Source organism: Oryzias latipes, chromosome 24 (genome assembly GCF_053564925.1).
Source record: "Oryzias latipes strain Hd-rR chromosome 24, Olatipes_Hd-rR_3.1".
Classification (NCBI taxonomy): Eukaryota; Metazoa; Chordata; class Actinopteri; order Beloniformes; family Adrianichthyidae; genus Oryzias; species Oryzias latipes.
The window spans coordinates 20,388,489-20,406,920 of NC_136260.1; the positions used below are offsets into that span (position 1 = coordinate 20,388,489).

General features: G+C 38.2%; 2 protein-coding genes across 8 annotated transcripts in view; one reads left to right on the top strand and one right to left on the bottom strand.

Moving 5' to 3' along the window:
• The window catches only part of lama2 (laminin, alpha 2), a 179,025-nt gene extending 168,407 nt beyond the window's left edge, over window positions 1–10,618 (top strand). For all 6 annotated transcript variants that reach the window (XM_078942947.1, XM_078942948.1, XM_078942949.1 and 3 more), the window contains 12 exons: window positions 450–618; window positions 1,438–1,512; window positions 4,574–4,686; window positions 7,222–7,315; window positions 7,508–7,603; window positions 8,337–8,417; window positions 8,534–8,611; window positions 8,758–8,836; window positions 9,479–9,595; window positions 9,693–9,823; window positions 9,917–10,136; window positions 10,220–10,618. In XM_078942947.1, the coding sequence (XP_078799073.1) occupies window positions 450–618; window positions 1,438–1,512; window positions 4,574–4,686; window positions 7,222–7,315; window positions 7,508–7,603; window positions 8,337–8,417; window positions 8,534–8,611; window positions 8,758–8,836; window positions 9,479–9,595; window positions 9,693–9,823; window positions 9,917–10,136; window positions 10,220–10,377 (1,411 nt within the window). In that variant the 3' untranslated portion in view covers window positions 10,378–10,618. The remainder of the gene's footprint in view (window positions 1–449; window positions 619–1,437; window positions 1,513–4,573; window positions 4,687–7,221; window positions 7,316–7,507; window positions 7,604–8,336; window positions 8,418–8,533; window positions 8,612–8,757; window positions 8,837–9,478; window positions 9,596–9,692; window positions 9,824–9,916; window positions 10,137–10,219) is intronic.
• Window positions 10,619–12,148: 1,530 nt separating this feature from the next.
• Window positions 12,149–18,432, bottom strand: part of LOC101160614 (regulator of G-protein signaling 6) — a 44,714-nt gene continuing 38,430 nt past the window's right edge. For both annotated transcript variants that reach the window (XM_023953161.2, XM_020714677.2), the window contains 6 exons: window positions 18,186–18,296; window positions 17,883–18,008; window positions 15,263–15,449; window positions 14,415–14,504; window positions 14,134–14,187; window positions 12,149–13,098 (listed from right to left, as the gene is read on the bottom strand). In XM_023953161.2, the coding sequence (XP_023808929.1) occupies window positions 13,048–13,098; window positions 14,134–14,187; window positions 14,415–14,504; window positions 15,263–15,449; window positions 17,883–18,008; window positions 18,186–18,296 (619 nt within the window). In that variant the 3' untranslated portion in view covers window positions 12,149–13,047. The remainder of the gene's footprint in view (window positions 13,099–14,133; window positions 14,188–14,414; window positions 14,505–15,262; window positions 15,450–17,882; window positions 18,009–18,185; window positions 18,297–18,432) is intronic.

An 18,432-nucleotide genomic window follows, 5' to 3' on the forward strand; every position in this document is an offset into this window, starting at 1 on the left:
AAATTGTTGTGGATCAGGAGCAGACGAAAAAATGCAGATTATAAAAGATGGTATTTGTGACGTAGAAAATATGCTGGGCGGGCCACAAGCTCCCTGCTCCAGGCTCTCAGCAACAAGAAGGGGAAGGGGGGCGGGATTGCTCCTTTAATCAAGTTTACATTAAAACAAAAACTGGCATTGAAACTTTCTAAGCAGATGATTTTCAGATTTATTAAACACCTAAAAGAATTAATAAATTTAGAATGGCATTGTGATCACAGCAAAACTTAGAGCTCTCGGTTATGGTTGATGGGAAGGGGGGGGCTATGTCTATGAAAATTACAGGTTTTTTTTTTAATTTTGGCTAATAATGGCATAATCATAGTTAAAAGACCGCTAGATCAAAAGGGGATCTGAGTGTGGCTTTACAATTCAGCCATGATGACATCCAACACTCTGCTCTCTTTTAGGTTGTCAGATTTCTCGCAGCCGGTTTCCTTTGAAAATGCTGAAATCGGTCGGTGCCCTAACCTCGCCCCCCCCCAGCCTCACCTGCCAGAAGAGAAGGTGGAAGAACCACAACCAGTCAGTCCCGTTCTGACCCCGTCCCAGGCAACCAGGCCTCCCAGTCCTCCCGCTGTAAGTGACTAAAGCAAAAAACAGGGAAATGTCTCACTGTAAAGAATTGAAATTGAACTTTAATTGCTAGTATTTTGCACAAACACAAGTAAGTGAATAAACTTGGGACCTCTGTAATTGCAATATCACCATGAACGCTATGCAGCTTTTGTTGATTATTTTAGTTACCTTATATGCTTGCAGAAGTGTGTGGCTTTCACTCTCCGACGATGTGAGCCATACGATCAGGCTCTTTTGAAGAAGCAGCTTTGGCTTGCTGTGCTGTCTTAGCAATCCATCAGTGAACACTTCAACAGGCTGTTAACTCTCCTTTATGTTCCCTTTTGGCCTTGAGTCACCTAACGCTACGCCACGTCTGGCAGCCTGTCGAAGTGCAAAGTCCTGGAATGATGCTATGCTAGGCTAGCCGTGCTTTATGCCTCATTCATGTCATTTATTGTTAGAAATAACAAATCCACTCTGCTGCACATTATCAAGCAGAAAAGAGAAAAAAAAAAATCACATTTTTTCTGGCTTTTATTAGAATGTGACAACTTGAATATTGTTTCCATTTAACCATTCTGCTGCACTCATTTAAAAAGGCAGTATGTAAAGAAATGTACGCATCTACAGATATGCAAACAATTTAGATATATCTATCTTAGCTACCGGTAAATAATTCTCAGAATTTCTCAGTCAGTATTTTTGTATTTGTGCATATAAAATAAAAGTTTCTTGATCTTTCTTAATGCTTTCATGATCTTCCGGCTGCTTTTTGGGCTTTCAATCTTTCTGGCTTGGGCTCATTTATCTGCTTCTTTCTTAAATGCTGCCATTTAGGAGACCACGCCCCCTGCCCCTCCCACTGCTGCTGTAGCCCCACCCGCAATTAACCTGGATCCCGACACAGATTTGGTACAAACACACACACACACTGACATCCCTGCATCTTTTGAAAAATTGGGGAAAATGAATAAAACTGGTTTGGTAAATGAATTTATGAACAACAAATTTATCAGGAGTTGAACAGTTTCCTAAATATATATATATTTTCTGCTTTTTATCTGCTTCAACCCTCAGATTTAAGAACTTAACTACAAATTTAAACTTTTTTTCTAACAGAAACCTCCTAATTTTGGTGCAAATCTGTATTTCAAAGAATTTGGGGGCTGACAAATGCACTTATTTGTGCTTAAATGTTACTACTTTCATCTGAAACAAGACTTTTTTTTATATATAAATGTGCAGTACAGTAAGTCAAAGGATGACCTCTTGGCTTCTATGAATTTCACCAACAATAGATATGCACACAAAAATTCATCAGCACACGCACAATCCGGACTAATTCACTTCTGCTTCTGGTGGTGTGACCTCCAATGACAGGACTGAATGGAAACGTCTGCCTATTGTTAGCTTAATGGAAAGATGCAGAGGGCACGAGAAAAAAGGAGGATGAAAAGGGGGGAGAAAACAGAGGACGGAGAAGAAAGAAATTGTGCAGCCTTGGAAAAAAGGAAGAGTCTGAATGGTGCACCCTTTTTGTTGGCTTTAATGGAAAGACGGAGGAGAAGAAGCTGGAGAAGAATGAAAGGAGAGCAAAGTAAAGAGCTTCTGAACAACTGATGTCTTTCCTTTGTTACATAGAAAAACGGAAAAAAAGGGGGCAGTTGAGGAGGAGGAGTGGCTATGAGGACAGCAGAAGTAAAGGGGTAAAGGGGGTGTTCGTTACAAGGCAAGGTCACAGCCCAGAGAATGTCTTGACTTGAAAGGGAACAATAGCAGAGAGGAGATGGAGACACTCGCACACCGATGTCTCAGACCTGCTTGCGTTTTGTCGTCTCTGTTCAAAAGCGACAGAATGGCGCCTTTATCGCTCACTCAGAGGGACACGAACAGAGAAGGGAATGAGCTCAACGATAGAACAGGTTAGATCCGGAGCAGAGTTTGGGTTTAATGAGAGAGAGCAAGAGAACTTCTAGTGACAGCGAGAAACTCAGAAGGCTTTAGGCAAAAGAGGTGGTAGAAAAGAGAGGAATAGGTTTTATAGGAGGACATTGGCAGATATTGAGAAATGGTCTTACCAGAAAAGTAAAATATGTTTCTGTAGAGCAGATGATGCAAAAGTAACCCTTGTGCTATCCTAGGCACATCTAGACCCACTAAACAGTGCGCTGAACTTTTTTCTTTAATGATTTGTGATCTTCACTGGTGTCCATGGATTATTTGAAATCCTCTCCACCTTTATCCACCTTTGTCATGGTAGGGAGAACACATCAATGGTCATCTTGACCCCACAGGATAGCACAAGGTAATGGGATACATAAGAAAAATGTAACTAAAGAATTTTAGAAGAATTCTAGGAAAACCAAAAGTAGAAATTAAAAAGTGAAATATGTGACTAAAAACCTAAAAGAAATTAAGATATGGAGTTGCTGACATTAATGCATATTATAAGGAAGTGGAAAGATGGCAGAAAAGTAATAATTTCTCAACTAAATAAGGAAAACTGACGGGCATTCATGTATAACAACAGTGACACCGTGTGGTCACTGGCAGAACTGCAAATGTAGGCAACTAATCCTTAGTAGTCCTGTTTTGTTTTTTTTTTAGCTATATTTTTGACTTCATAATTTGTTTGATTAAGTTATCTTTAAAAAATTTTCTGTGGCAATCTTTTCAGTACAACTCCAATCTCTTTTTTTTACAGATCTTATTACATATATTTCCTAGACAAACCTGAATGTGTCCTAAAAAAACCTCAATTCTAAGTGGTAAACTTCATTTCTTTTACTGCAGAAATCCCCAAAATTTGAGATAAAACAGTTTATGTTTTATAACAGAAAATCATACATGTAGAGACTAAATAAAAATGTATAAATCCACAAACAAAGCAAAGACCTGGGAAAACAATTAAAAATAATCTTAAAAAAAAAAGAATCGGCAAAGAAAACTATATACAAAGTTCCAAGAAATTATTTCAGCGGAATCACAATTATTTATCATAACTCTGGTTATGTTTGTTCAAACCAAACATTTCAAAACTAAGACATTTTTGAAACATTACGTTTTGAATAAAAACTAAGCTAATAGGGGGGTTGGCTCCATCCCTACATCTTTGTAAACGGTGGATATGACTAAGGGTTAGATAGAAAATTGCACATTCGCATCATGTTAAATATGTGCAATATTAACATAAATCTTTCTGTATTTATTTATTTTTTATCAACTTCTAGGAAGATTATGAGTTACTCGGTTCTTTTTAAATCAAAAAAAATGCATTGAACCCCTTCATGCCATCTGTCACAAATTCACAATGTACCATTAAATCCAGATTCCACTTAATTTAGTCACTTAGAAAATGGAAGAAAATGGAGAAAACAGTGAAGGATTTTTTTGATCTAGCTGGAAATAGGCAGACCTGAAGGTTTTTTTTTATTTTTTATTTTAACCTAGATCCGTGGATATCAGAGGCAGAATTGTATTGTATTTTATTTAGACAGACAGACAGACAGACAGACAGACAGGCTTGTATTGTCATTGTCCATTAATGAAATTCACGCTTCACCATTTTAGTGCAAGATGAAAATAACGAAATATAACATAAAATATATCAGTATGAACAACATGTACAAGTGCACAAATTTAAACTATAATAACAAAATGTCCACAAATTACGTTCAAAATTGTGTGCAAACATGTCAGATGTGCAAGAAAAGAAAAAAAAATAGCAATGAGGTAGAGAGTGTTGACGTTGGGTAAATGCTTAACTGGACAGAAGTACAGATACACTGGTATACATTTACACATATATAAACATGTACATATGAATGTGCTGTTGCAGATTTTATCTGTGTATTTTAGAATTGAGCCTGGTAATTGCCTTGGGAAATAAGCTGTGGAACATGCAGTCAGCTGATGTTCCAACTGTGTATTCTAGCTCCTGTCAGTACCGTTGACCTGTGTCTCCAATCTTCAGGATTCATGTGCGTCTGCAGAGCCTCCCAAAGTAATTGAGATGGCATACCAGTTTGGATTGACCAAGAACAGCCACATGAGCTTCAGCTTCGATGACGCCAAAGTCAGAGAGAGGTCAGTACGCCGGGAAATGAGTTGATGGTTTTTGCCTGCCTTCCTATGCAACTGTAATTTAAAACACTGAAAGAAGTAAATTTGCATTAAAAAACAAACAAAGACATCCTTATTGCTAAGTTCTGCTCAGCAAATTTACTTGACAGATATCTCAACATTAAGTGAGAAACTCTCTGAAAGCAGATGTTTCTGGAACATCCACATGTGTGAATTCTGTCAAAGTAAGAAGAGATGAGCAACAGCATGAGCAACTGTTGCTGACAATGATCACATTGACAAAAGGCTTCATGAGTAATTAGGTTAAATCGAATGGGCTGCTAGAGGAACGGCTGTCTAATCTTATTCATTTTAGCTAAAGAGAGGGACAATGTGATCATTTGGTCCTTGTAGATGAATGTTTCTCTGGCTTTAGCTCATGGAAAGATCAAAGTCTTTTATGATCCAATCATCCTGTCTGCTCTCGATTAGATTGAAAAAGAAAGTTAAAAATTGACAAGAATAAGTCAAGAAATTATGTAAAAAGGAAATTTACAGGAAATAAAACTTGTACATTTATTTGAAAAAAAATCTAAATGTAGTAGTAAACAAGCGGGTAGAATTGTTACCAATTTATGAGAGTAAAATAAAATTATGATCGGGGAAAAAATGTATCAATTTACAAGAAGAAAATCGAAAGTTTTGAGAAAAATTCAACAATTTGTGAGAATAAAATCGAGAAATTATGAAAAAAGTCAATAGTTTACGGCAGGGGTCGGGAACCTTTTTGGCCAAGAGAGCCATAAAATGCCACATATTTTGAAATGTAATTTCGAAAGAGCCATACAATAATGTAGCGTCTCTTTCCCACACTGAGGCACTGAGACTTAACCTCTTTTAAGATTCTTTATTCTGGTTACTGCAGACCGCAACAAACGCCGTACAATTAATTCAGCAACTCCTGAATCTCTCCCGCCGACACGAGAGCGCTTCTCCCAACTTTATATTCCCCTGCTCCCGCTGCAGCCCTCCCATTTCCCTTATTCGGCCCATAGCTGAACCCCATTGGTCCAAACTACCTAACAACAGGCTGAGCGACAGAACTGAGAGCCAATCAGATCTCTGCTTGACGCGTTCAATGAACTCCAGAACTTTTAACGCGACCCAACAGCCATCCAACTCAGTCCGCGACAATTTGTTTAAAACTAAATATACAAATGAATGTGTGCATTTGATTTAATTTCAACATTTTTAAAGTACAATAAGTCTGTAGATTCTTTTTAATAACATTGTTATTCTGTTGCTGATAAATGATGAGTATTTCTCGTGGTAGTTTTGCTGATGGTCTAGTCTGGTTGATACGTGGTGAGTTTCTGCTTCGTTCAGGCGTTGAGACTTTAAACGTCATCGTAGGTACGAATGTTCTGTAGATGTGACAAAGACTGCTCACATGCAGACCTGGAGTCAAACATACACTCTCACGCTGCAGTGAGTGACGGGCAGCGGGTTTTACGTTTTTATAATCCCTGCGCGATTCACCTGCTGTCCCCACAACCCCTCACCCCCACCCTCTGCTTTCTCCCTCACACATCCCGTCTCCGCATCTGCGCGCTCTTTCTCAGAGACGGGAGCGCGCAGTTTTAGGCACGTCAATTCACAGGTTTCCAGCTGGTACAAACTCTGTGAAATAATAGATAATAGTAACTGATAGCGCTGGCGCAGATTTCTCTCTCTAAGCACTGCTACTACTGCGCGCCTCTGGCATCGCATCGCGCCCGAGAAGGACTGGTCTAATGAAAAAAAAAACTATAATTAAAGATTTGTCTGCGAGCCACATGTGACCATCAAAAGAGCCATATATGGCTCGCGAGCCATAGGTTCCCGACCCCTGGTTTACGGGAATAAAATCATTTTAAAATATAAGAAGAAAGTTAGTAATTTTCTAGAATAAAGTTATGAAATTATGAGGAAAAATAATCAAGTTTATAAGAAAAAAAATGATAAATTAGTAAATAAATTAGTCAACAGTTTGGGGTAAAAAAAAGTAGTAAAATAATGACAAGAAAGTGAACAACTTGTGGAAATAAAGTCATTTAATTATTTTTTTTAAATGTAACAATTTATGTAAGATACAAAACCTGGTAGATTATGAAAAGAAAGTCAACAATTTAAAAGAATGAAGTCATAAAATTGTGGAAACTAAGACAGCATTTTTGGAGAAAAATTTCATAAGATTATGAGAAGAAAGTCAATATTTTATGAGAATTACATTACAAATTTTACAATTCATAAATGGAAAATTTGCAAGATTAAAGTAATAAATTTATGAGGCAAAAGGCTGTTAATTAAGAAAAATATGAACCAAAAGAGAGACATGGAGCACATTGAAAGCAATTTTCTTTTCTTTTATGGTGGCCTTCATAGCTGACATAGCTGGACTGAACTTTCCGAAAAAGATTTTTTAGTGTAAAAGTGGTGAAAACAGTGGTTATACTCCAGTTTCTCCAACATTCTTCATGAAACTAATGGCTGTCGTGATCTTTTTTTTTTTTTTTTCAGGCTGATCCTGGAGTTTGATCTGAGGACAAAGGAACAGTCGGGACTTGTTCTTTACATGGCGAGGATCAACCACGCTGACTTTGTCTCCATTCAGGTATCCAGATCTCTCATGAAAGCATCGGATGCTTTGTCAAACAATGTGTTACAGCTTTAAAATTCATGCTGAACGCACAGCTGGGTTTACATCTTACATCACTTTTTCTGCCCGAGCATCAAAACTACAACAATATTGTGTGTTTACTGGAATTCCTGCGGTTTCTCCAAGCATCTTTGTGTCCTCTGATAGATCAAAGACGGGCAGGTTTGTCTGGGATACGACCTCGGCCGTGGAAACATCTCAGGCTGCGTTCCTTTCTCTATCAATGATGGCAGCTGGCACAAGGTACACACATATGCTTCTAATTTGTATTCACCGATATATTTCGCTGTGTTTTCCCCTCAGATTTCTTCCAATCATTAAAGATGGATACTTTCATATGTGTATATAAAGTTATTGCTATGAAAAGTTTTTATCTGGACTTGTTTTTGCAGGGAAACAAGGATTTCTGCAGGAATTTACAGCATTTAAATCTGTTAGGTAAAAAATAGTTACAAAACCAACTATTGCACAACAGCTGATTTATATATGAATTCAGTCTTAACAAAAAACAAGTCCAGATAAACATTTTCTTAGCAATAACTTTATATACACATCTAAAAGTATCCATCCTTACTGATGCATAGTTATATTTTATTTTTGGTGGGAATTTTTCAGATCTCCTGTAAATATCCTACCCCATCTTTTATTTAACCTTTAACCTTATGGCATTTAGTAAGCATCTCATTGTACAGGGAAACCTGTTTCCTTACTGTACATATGACCATAAACTTCTTTGAATCCTTTGAATTTTGGTTTAAAACTGAACCGCATATTATACAATTGAACCAAGTGGGGAAAGTGAATTGTCGCTTGAGAAAGTGTTACATTTAAGATTTATTATTTATGGTTTTATTACATTAAGCTTTTTGCTTATTAGCAAATTAAAAATATATATTTTTCTAAAACAATTTTGTCACTCAGGTGGGATATTTAAGATTACGGTGGTTTTCATTCCAATTCTGATTTTTTTTTCTAGATCCGTGTGAGTCGAAATAAGCAGAGAGGAGTTCTAACAGTAGACGGGCTGTACAGCAAACAGATGACCAGCCCAAATAAGGTATCTGAGTTTTTTTCTTCTTCTATTTGGATCAGAAAGTCTAATTATTAGGAACTACAAAAGTTAATAGATGGCAGTTAAAAAGTCCAAACGTTGGTCCCTTTTTTTCTTGACAGGCTGACCTGTTAGATGTTGTGGGAACCTTGTATGTCGGTGGATTACCACAAAACTACATCACCAGGAGAATAGGACCGGTAAATACAAGAAATCCACACGTCTTTCAAAAGCTTAATGACATTCCAGATGAAGAATGGAAACATCTTAAAGAATTTACTGACTATTTCTTATTCCTTTTTTTTAGAAACACAAAATTATTTTATATTCTTTTTTCTTTTTCCAGATTCTCTACAGTCTCAACGGTTGCATTCGAAACTTGAAGATGGTTGGAAGTCCTGTTGGCACAAAATCTGCCCCTGCAGGTACTGATGTTGGGGGGGGGGGGGGGGGGGGGATTTCATTCCTGGCGTGGCAAACAATATTTAAAAATGGAATAGAGAAATTCACCATCAACAGTGAGAAGGCCAAATAATAAAAGAACGCCGCTGTTTCATGCTCACCACACCAACGCAGTTCAAAATCTACAAACTTAAAAAGCAACATTTTGTTTTCCCAACTAGCTTCCCAATGATGCTTGAGGTGTTATGATGCATTGTCTAGGCAGAGGGTAGAGGGGTCAAAGGTCAGCAAAACTATGGGAAAATGTGCAACGAAAGGGTCCTGTGTCCATCCCATAATCCCTTCAGATATCCGCGACACATGTGTTTTGGTTTTGTTAGTTGTTTTTTTTGAGCCCCATAAGAGATTCTTGTTTCGGACAGTTTCGCCCACTGTGATGTCATCATGGGGGGAGGGGCTATTCACCATGTCAAAAATTATTTTTCATGGGGTACTAGGTGTGTGCAAATTTTGTTATGTTCTTGAGGATGTTGCAGGGGGAAAAAATTGCACAAAGGTGCAGTTAGAAAGAAGAACTGTGAAAACCTGCTGAGTGACAGAACAGTTAAAAAGAGGAGGAAACTCTCTTGCCCTTTCCTAAATGTTCCTCTTCTTTTGCATTACAGTCATGGAGGACTTCAAACTGAACATGGCGGCCCCTTCTTCCAGTCACATGGTCGGGAGATGCTTCAGGGAGACGGAAACTGGCTCTTATTTTGACGGCACAGGGTATCTGAAAGCAGGTCAGCTAAAATAATGATCACCTAAAAAGAAAACAGATATTTTTTTTGTGTGAACGAGTTGTAAAAGTGACCCCTCCTCACCCTGTGTGTTATCCAGTCGCCTCTTATAGGGTTGGTCTGGATGTGTCGATAGCTCTGGAGTTCCGAACCACCAGAACCAACGGCGTGCTTTTGACCGTCAGTAACCAGGACAAAGATGGACTGGGTCTGGAGATTGTCCAGGGGAAGGTAACCAATCATAAGATTGTAATCAACTTTGCAGCTACTCAAGGTAACCGAATCAATCAGTCCGAGTCCTCTCACGATTCATTTTCCTCGCAGTTGCTCTTCCACGTCGACAACGGAGCTGGAAGAATCACAGCAGAGCACGCTCCTGACGGAGCGGGTTTCTGCGACGGTCTGTGGCACGCGGTCACGGCCACCAAGCTCCGCCACAAGCTGGAGCTGGAGGTGGATGGGCGGAAGAGCCGAGCAGAGTCTCCGAATGCTCGCTCCAGCACCTGCGACACCAACGACCCAATCTACGTGGGAGGATATCCGGGTATGAAGCCATGATTCTCAAACTCCAGGAAATACAAAAATCCTTCTTTTTGCATCAAAGAAATGTTTTCTGGGTTCTATCAGATGGAGTCCACCAGGCAGGTCTGTCCACAAAAAGGTCCTTCAAAGGCTGTCTGAAGAACCTGAAGATCACCAAGGCGTCAAAGACCATGGATGTGCAGTTCAACAAGGCCCTGGAGATTAAAGGAGTTCAGCCTCTCTCTTGTCCTAAAGGGGCCTAACTCCTCCCTGACACAGATGGGGGGTTGGTTCTGTGCATGTTTTCAGATCGACAGCAACTTTCTGTTGTTAATACACTTGGTTTGATGTGGCAGAAGTTTTTCTTCTTTTCTTTTTAGGCCAATTTCTTTAAAACACTTGCTGTGGAAGTGATTATTTCAAGTCACCCCTGCGCTTTAACTGGATTTACTGCCTTTACCCAACCCTGTAAGGCTCCGCTCAATAAAGCTGTGAGAGCTGAAATATGAGGCGTGTTTATTGGTTTGTCATTGGAGTTTATGATCGCTCTGAAGTGATGATTTCGCCTTCTTGTTAAGGCCTCACGGCTTATTTCCTTTAAAGTGTGCATTAAACATTAAACAGGCTTTAACTGCCATCGCTGAAGAGGGAGAACAGAAGAGGGACTTTCTGTTGTCAGGCTGTTTGATGCATGATGGGATGCAATGGCGGCGTGGATGGTAATTTAGAATGCAGGGGCTTTAACATCCTTTACAACACATGTAAGGCTGTCGAGCTAGAAATGTGAGCCTTAGGCAGTTTTTTTTTACCTTATAGGAAACATTCTTTTTGGTGATGTAGCAGTGCTGAAAACTTGGAAAAATAATATTTTTAAAATGCTAAATCAAGTTTAAAAATATCAAATGGTCATTGCAAACAAAGTGCGCTTACATTCCTGATGCACTAGAGGGCAGTAGATGTATTCCACAAAAGAATTTCGGATCCTGTGTGAAGAAAAACATTCATCATCAGACAGTCTTCCATAAACAAATTGCTTTTTTCATACTGCACTCATCTTTATTTTGTTAAAAAAAGGATGGAATCATCCTACTGAAGCGGACAGTTTAATAAAAACTCACAGACTGATGGGTAATGTGTTTTTTTTTAAAACTAATTAATTCACATGACGGTATCTAGATTATAAAATCTTTAGGGTTGAAAGAAGCAGACTGAATCCAAACCACGGTTTTCTTCACGTCTAAAAAATTCTTAAATTGATAAGAAAGAACAATATTAATGATTAATGATCTAATGAATCTCTGGTTAATGCATGGCTCTTGATTTTTTTGCAGGCATTCCAGCAGAGGTAGTTTTTAAAGATCCAATGAAAATTGGTGTTTAATGAAGGATTTCATTTTGATGATGGAGGACATATATTCATAAAACCAAGCTTGCAATTTTGAGTATGTTTTTAAAATTTGGAGCAGACGAGGCAAAGGCAGTTTGAAAAAGATCGTACTTGTTATGTAGAAAATATGCCGGGCAGCTCCATGCTCCAAGCCCTCAGCAACAGGGAGTGGGAAGGGGGGGCGGGGTTATTCCTAAGGGATTTCTGATGAACTCCTGCCACTCTGCAGAAATATGTCCTAAAAATTAGTTTATTTTATTTTATTTTGGCTAAAAATGGCACAATCCTAATTAAAAGACCACTGGGAACACTTTTATAACAGAACAAGAGATGATCAGAATGAGAATTTAAATTTAAGCATATTTACATTTCTTGAATGTAAATTATGTCCTTTTTGGGCTATAGAGTCTGCTTTGGAGTTCCACATGGCTCTATTCTAGAACCAAACCTCTTTAACCGATATTTACCTTTGCTTTAATAATTTTTAACGCAGATGATTTTCCAATTTATATAACACAGAAAACAGATTGTTTCTAAGAGTAATAGAATGTTGATAAAAAATCAAAACTTTAAAGCCATTTTTTAAAATAAAAAAACCTTAATTTTAAGCAAAAATATTAATTTAGAAAAATAAATACGTGAAAACATTTAGTAGCATTCAATTTATTGTAGATGGATGGTGAATTAGCATTATAGGGTTAAAGTCAGAGTAAAAATAACAAATTTTAATAAATATATAGTCATTTAACCTTTCATAAATAGACTTGATAGTCCAGCTTTTATCATTTTTCGATGTTCAAACTGAGCTTTCAATACATATTTGACTTAAAACAAAAACCTTTACCATTTCTTTTTCCCTATAATGAAACTTATGTTGGCTGTGTTTGATTAAAAAGAAGTACACAATGTAGATTTTGTTGCCAAATTTTATATTTTTTGCTTGAATTTTTAAGAGCAGTTGCTTTAAAATGTGCTTTTTACAGTCATGTTGTGCAAACTTTTCTCCATCTACTGATTTCTAAACAAAATGCACAAAGACATGCATGTGTCTTCAGAGCCAATCTCAAAGCTTGTGCAGAAAAGCATCAGGTTGGGTGATGTTTACTGTAAAGCTCAACCTTCTTTCCTTCTTCTCTTCTAGTGAATGTAGGAGATACAACAGGGATGTTACTACAGCATTAATCTAAGTCCATGGTCAGTTAAAACATTCAAGCGTTCCATGTTTACAGCACTGACAGTGAAGCTACCACATGAGTTTAGACACTGCAAAGAGAACACCGCCTCATTTGGTTCAAGCCTTCGAAAGGCAAGCCGCATTGTTTCATCGACTCCGCCGTGACAGCTGTCCCCGCGTCGGGTCTGCTGAGTTATTGCGCGCCGTCCGTCCTCGTCAGTGTCTCTGAGGTCACATCCAGATGTGGTAGTGATGATGAGGATCAGCCAATGTGAGCTTGCTTCTTCATCCACAGGCGCCAGTGTTGGTTTCCACCTGCTCTCCACTGGTGAGCTTGTATTCTGGTTTTTCCTGGTCTGCATCTAGACCTCGTCAGGATGACTGCATGAGGCCGGTGAGGCGCTTGCCTGTCAGAGATTTGCCCTGGGAACAGACAGACAGAAGGGGAGGGGCACAAGCTTACTTTCTTTATGGAAACTTTACTTATCCTAGTCTCCTTTATTTAATTTCACTCAAATATTTTGGAATAATTTCTATGAATCTCAGAATTCAGGAATGTTCTAACACCTGGTCAATTAAAAACCTCAACTATCCCCAAGTCATCTCAGTATTTTGGCTAAAATCCTAGTTTAATTGTTTGTTTCATTGCAGTTGATCCATCTTTACGCTCATAAACATGAAGAGAGCTCTGTGTCTTTTCACGTTTCATTTATAACCAGTTTGTGCAGGAATAGTGTTTCCAATAGTAATAACATAATAATAGTACTGCTTAACATTAATTTAAAAAAATCTAATAAAAATCAAACTATATTAATATGTATAAATAATTATTAATAAATATATAAAGTCATTTTAAAGCTAATTTACAATGTGTATCTATCCAGCTATTTTCCATACCCCCTTCATCCCTTCTGAGGTAATGGGGTTGCTGGAGCCTATATCCAAGCATACCCTGACAGCTCACTTTTAGAATCCGTTTATATTTTTAAAAGGTCTGCCATGTTATCACAGGATTTAGTAAATCAATTCAAGAAGTGTGGAACTTGAGCGGACCTGAAACTGTTGTTTCAGGTTTACTCTCACATTGTAGTTTGGTTACAGTCAATAATTAAAAATGACTCTACATGAATTTGCTTCCTTTTTAACTTTTTTTTCAAAAACTTTTTTATGTTGCATGTTTTTTTTATTTATTATTCTCTCATTAAAAATCCAAACAAGCTCAATCAGGACCCTGAAAATTGAATAAAAGGTTTGTCCTTTTGAAAACAATCCTTTTGTTTTCAATCCACTATCAGGCAAAAAAAAACTTAAGTGCAACTATTTATGAATCAACATGGAATATTTGAGCAACTTCCAATTATTGTAAGTATGAGTAGCATTAATAATACATGTGTGTTTGCTGTGGTCTGACAGCTCTGGCTTGGAGGAATGCAGCTTTAGAGGCAGTGAGATGCTCACCACAGTACGAGTGAACTTCTCCAGAGAGGTCCTCCGGCCTTGATCCGTTTCCGGCTTTAGAGTCAGAATCACAGCAGACGAAAAAAGACAGGAGGAAAGTCACTGCTTTTATTTCAACCTGCCTCAGCTGTCATGATCAAAAAAAGGAAAGAACTACACAACTTTTGCTTTCTCTTGGCAGCAGCTACAAAACCTCCCACTGTTGTGAAACCCTGAACATGTCAAAGCGTGCATTCACCAACGTACTCAGAAAATAAGATAAAAATCAGCCGCTTCCTCACCTTCTTCCTTGCATTCAGCAGGTCCTGGTACACATTGGATCGCAGGAAACGAGCGTAGCTGTCGCTTTTCATGAGGTTGTAAATGTGGTCCTCCATTGACACAAAAGGGAGACAAGTAACGTTTACATTTTCCCAAATTATTCAACATGAAAGGAAATGTGATGCCTCTGTCACTTTAAATCCCTGTTTCTTAGTGAAATTACTCTACGATATGAATCTGAATCATCTGAAACAAGAACTGATGACACATCTACAACATGACCTTCTTAAAAAGAAACATTTAAAGGCATGGGAAGTCTAAAAATAATGAAAAATCAATATGAAGGAGTGGGCACAGACTTTGGACTCAAATGCTGCTGGGAAATTATTTTTGATTTTCGTCAGAGACATTTGGAGCATAAACTCAAATGTTTTTACGCCCCCGTAGAAAATACCTTTACTGTCTGCATGCTGACAGAAGAAAAAGGGATGGAAATGTGGAGGACATCAAGCTCCTATGACAGCTTTTTGTTGATTTTCATGTCATTTCTGAAGATTTTCTGTCCAACTCCCACAAATGATGTCAATCCCACATTTATCACCTTACATAATGCTTTTCATCGCATAACTTAGTTTCGTTTTTCATTCTTTCTTGCTTTTTTAAACAAATATTTGAACAACTGCCCACATATTTAGATGAAAATGTTACATTCAAGAGGAAAAATACAATGAGTTCCTGAGCGGTGCAATTTATAGACTTTTTTATAATTCTTCACCATAAATGCAAGAAATAATACAAAACCGCCTGTTGTATGTTTTATAAGCCCTCCCAGCGTCTACTTCCTTTATTTTCCTGATTGCTTCCTCACCTGGGCGTCCTCAAAGCTGTACCTTCCGGGGTCTTTCAGGTTCTGGCTGGTGCGTTCGTAGCTGTGCGAGTCCAGGTTGATGGAGCTGGGAGCTCCCTCTGCCAGGAACTCTGCCCAGATTTCTTCAGCCCTCTGTGCTACTTCTTCTTGGGGCATCTTTTTCAGGTCTTGCACCGCCAACCAAAACCTACAAAGACAATGATTCACACAAAAAGTCCTATTAAAGACCCACTCTGATGACAATTGTGTTTTTTAACCTGTTCTTGTGGCATTTTTTCTGATGATAGAGGACTTTTTTTTAAAGAAAAATCACATTAAGAGCGTTTTTGTGACGTAGAAAATACGCTGGGCGAGCTAAAAGTTCCCTCTTAACAAGGAGAGGGGAAGGGAGGCGGCATGGCTCCGAGAACAACGGTCTTTAACAGAGAGGAAAAAAAAAGGTTCACGGATTTCTAAAGGATTGTTACGTTTTGTAGGTCCTGTAAGGTCAGCCCGTTTATGAGATTTGCACATCGACAGTTTCTGAATTAGCGCTATGAAAGCTAAAGGTTAAACACGAGGACAGGTCCATGAGTCAAACTGACATTTTTGGGATAACAATGGGTGTTTAACGACAGCAGAGCGACTGTCTGGGTGACTCCCTCGTATTAGCTTCCATCAATATTGATCTGAGTGCTGCTTCAGCGATTTGGAGACAAACAGCTTTGGGTAATGCTGCTCTGCTCCTGCAAGGCCTCTCCGAAAGCTCCCTCATAAAACCAAAAGCAATTAAAGGTCCAGAGTGCAGAGCGGGGAGTCCGCTGGGAAAACTAAAGGCTGGATGATGATATTTCTCCCTCAGTCTCACTTCGTCTATCTATGGTCCTGAATCTGAGCTATCCACAACCTGCAGAGATAAACTCCAGATAGTTGTTGCCAACACAGTTCTCCTCCATTTCTCTCACTTATGAACTTTTTTTTTTAAACTTTGATTTATTGCGGTTCTGTTTCATGAAAGAGCTGAACTTCATCAAAGGAGTCAAACTGGGGCTCGGAACTAAATGAAGGATGAATTTAATATCTGCAAATTGCAGAAGTCCACACATAAAAACTAAACTTAAGGAGCAGAGGTGATCACAGCTGGACTGCATGTGCAGTTCTTTGTGCGGGTTTAAAGTAATGCAGTGGAGTTACAGTACACTCTAAAAAGAAAAAGGTTGATCCAACTTAAATGAATCACTTCAATTGGTAACACGTAATTGAATTAAGTTTATTCAACGTAATTTTTTATGTCTATCCAACTCAATTTAATATGTTGATTTTACTTAAATTTTTTGTTGTTTTTCCTTAATTTTGTTTATTTTTCTAAATTTTCAACCAATGGGCCTTGTAATCTCCATATCAGAGGCACGAGTGACCCAGCAATGTGTCCCATTACAAGGCAGTGAAATCTGTCTTTAAAGGTGTTTTACCGCACAAAGGGGGTTTGTTCATCATCCTCTACCAAACTCTAACTCATGGTGCAGAAAAAATAAACATAACTGTTTAAATTACTAGTTAAAACAGAGTAAAACAGCTAGACAACAAAACACATGGACAAAAACTCACACTTAAACCCCAATCTGCCCAGATAGAAAAAGAAAATTGTATCCCACAATTCCTTGCGCTGCCTTACGTTATGACGTCATGACGCAATGACAGGTTTACACCAAAGTTACACCAACTTAACCCTTGTGCTATCTCAGATGACCCCACCCTCATTTTGACGTGTTCTCCCTACCATGACAAAGGTGGATAAAGGTGGAAAGATTTCATGTAATCCATGGACACCAGTGAGGATCACAAATCATTGAAGAAAAAAGGTTCAGAGCACTGTCTAGTGGGTCTAGATGACCCAACTCCCAATGGTAAAGCGTCTAGGATAGCACAAGGGTTAATTGAATTAAGTTGATTATAACTATGTCAGACAACTACATGTTATTTTTAAGTTGAATGAACTCATAAAATGATTTATTTTCACCAAACTAAATAATTAAGTTACATCAATGTAAAAAAGTTAATCTTTCCAACTACGGCCCAAATACTTTTTTTAGAGTGTAAATGATAGCTTTAGAACATAAAATCTTTTCAATCAGCCTACAGGGAATGGAGATCACTCCATGGCATTAGGAGAGTCAAGGAGGTTTGCTTGTTCATTGGAAAGATCTCCAGACATCCTGCTGGAAGTTAAAAACACATCTCCATATTTATACTAGCATTCTAAAAGACCAAATTATTATCTTTCCACCACTGTGCTTACAAGTAGGTGTGGTTAGTTTCTGCAACAATGTCCAATACCTTTTTTGTATTGCACTGGTATTATTAGGTTGGGGGTGTAAGGGCTGCCATTGAAACAGATGGGTGAAGGGAAGGGGGGCGGGGTTCCTCCACATCAATTGTCTCAGAGGCGAATGAACTACTGCTGCTTTGCAGAATTTTTATCTTTAGAAAACAACGATTTTGCCTAAAAATGGTACAATCATAATTAAAAGACCACTGGGAATGCTTTGACAATAGATGAGCAGAGTGGGACTTTAAGAATGATCAAATAAAAATGCCTTAGAAGATTTGGAAAGACAGCTTCAAACACTTTAGCTCTCACCTTAGGTTTTCTGAGCTAAACTCTGATTCCAGAAACTTGAGGAAGAGTTCCCGTCCTGCTGAATCTTTAAGAGCCTCCTCCAAAGAAAAGCCCCATTTCTTTACTCTCTGCTGACTCGGCTCTTTACTGGCAGACGGAGAGAAAAAGACAACAAATAATACTAAACTGCTGCAGGGAGTGCCATGCTCTTAAATTTGCATCTTTTTTCCCTTCTCTATTATTTTTGCAAGTAATTAAAAAAAGAAATGTCAATATGAGACAGTCCACATTCTGTTTATAAAAGCTTTCTATAGGACTTCATACCTGGCCTCTAGATCCCAGAAGGTCGGATCATCACTGGTCCAGGGATTAGATGGTTCCGGAGAAGTCAGAAACGGATCATAGTCCATGAACTGCTCTGCGTAGGTTATCAAACTAATCCGTGAAACCAAAACATAAAAATATTAAAGAAAGGGGGAGAAAGAAAATTAAGATATCAAAATCTAGAGACAAAACCTAAATATTTAATTCACCTTTGTAACAATACTTGATGCCTACTGATGCAAATATG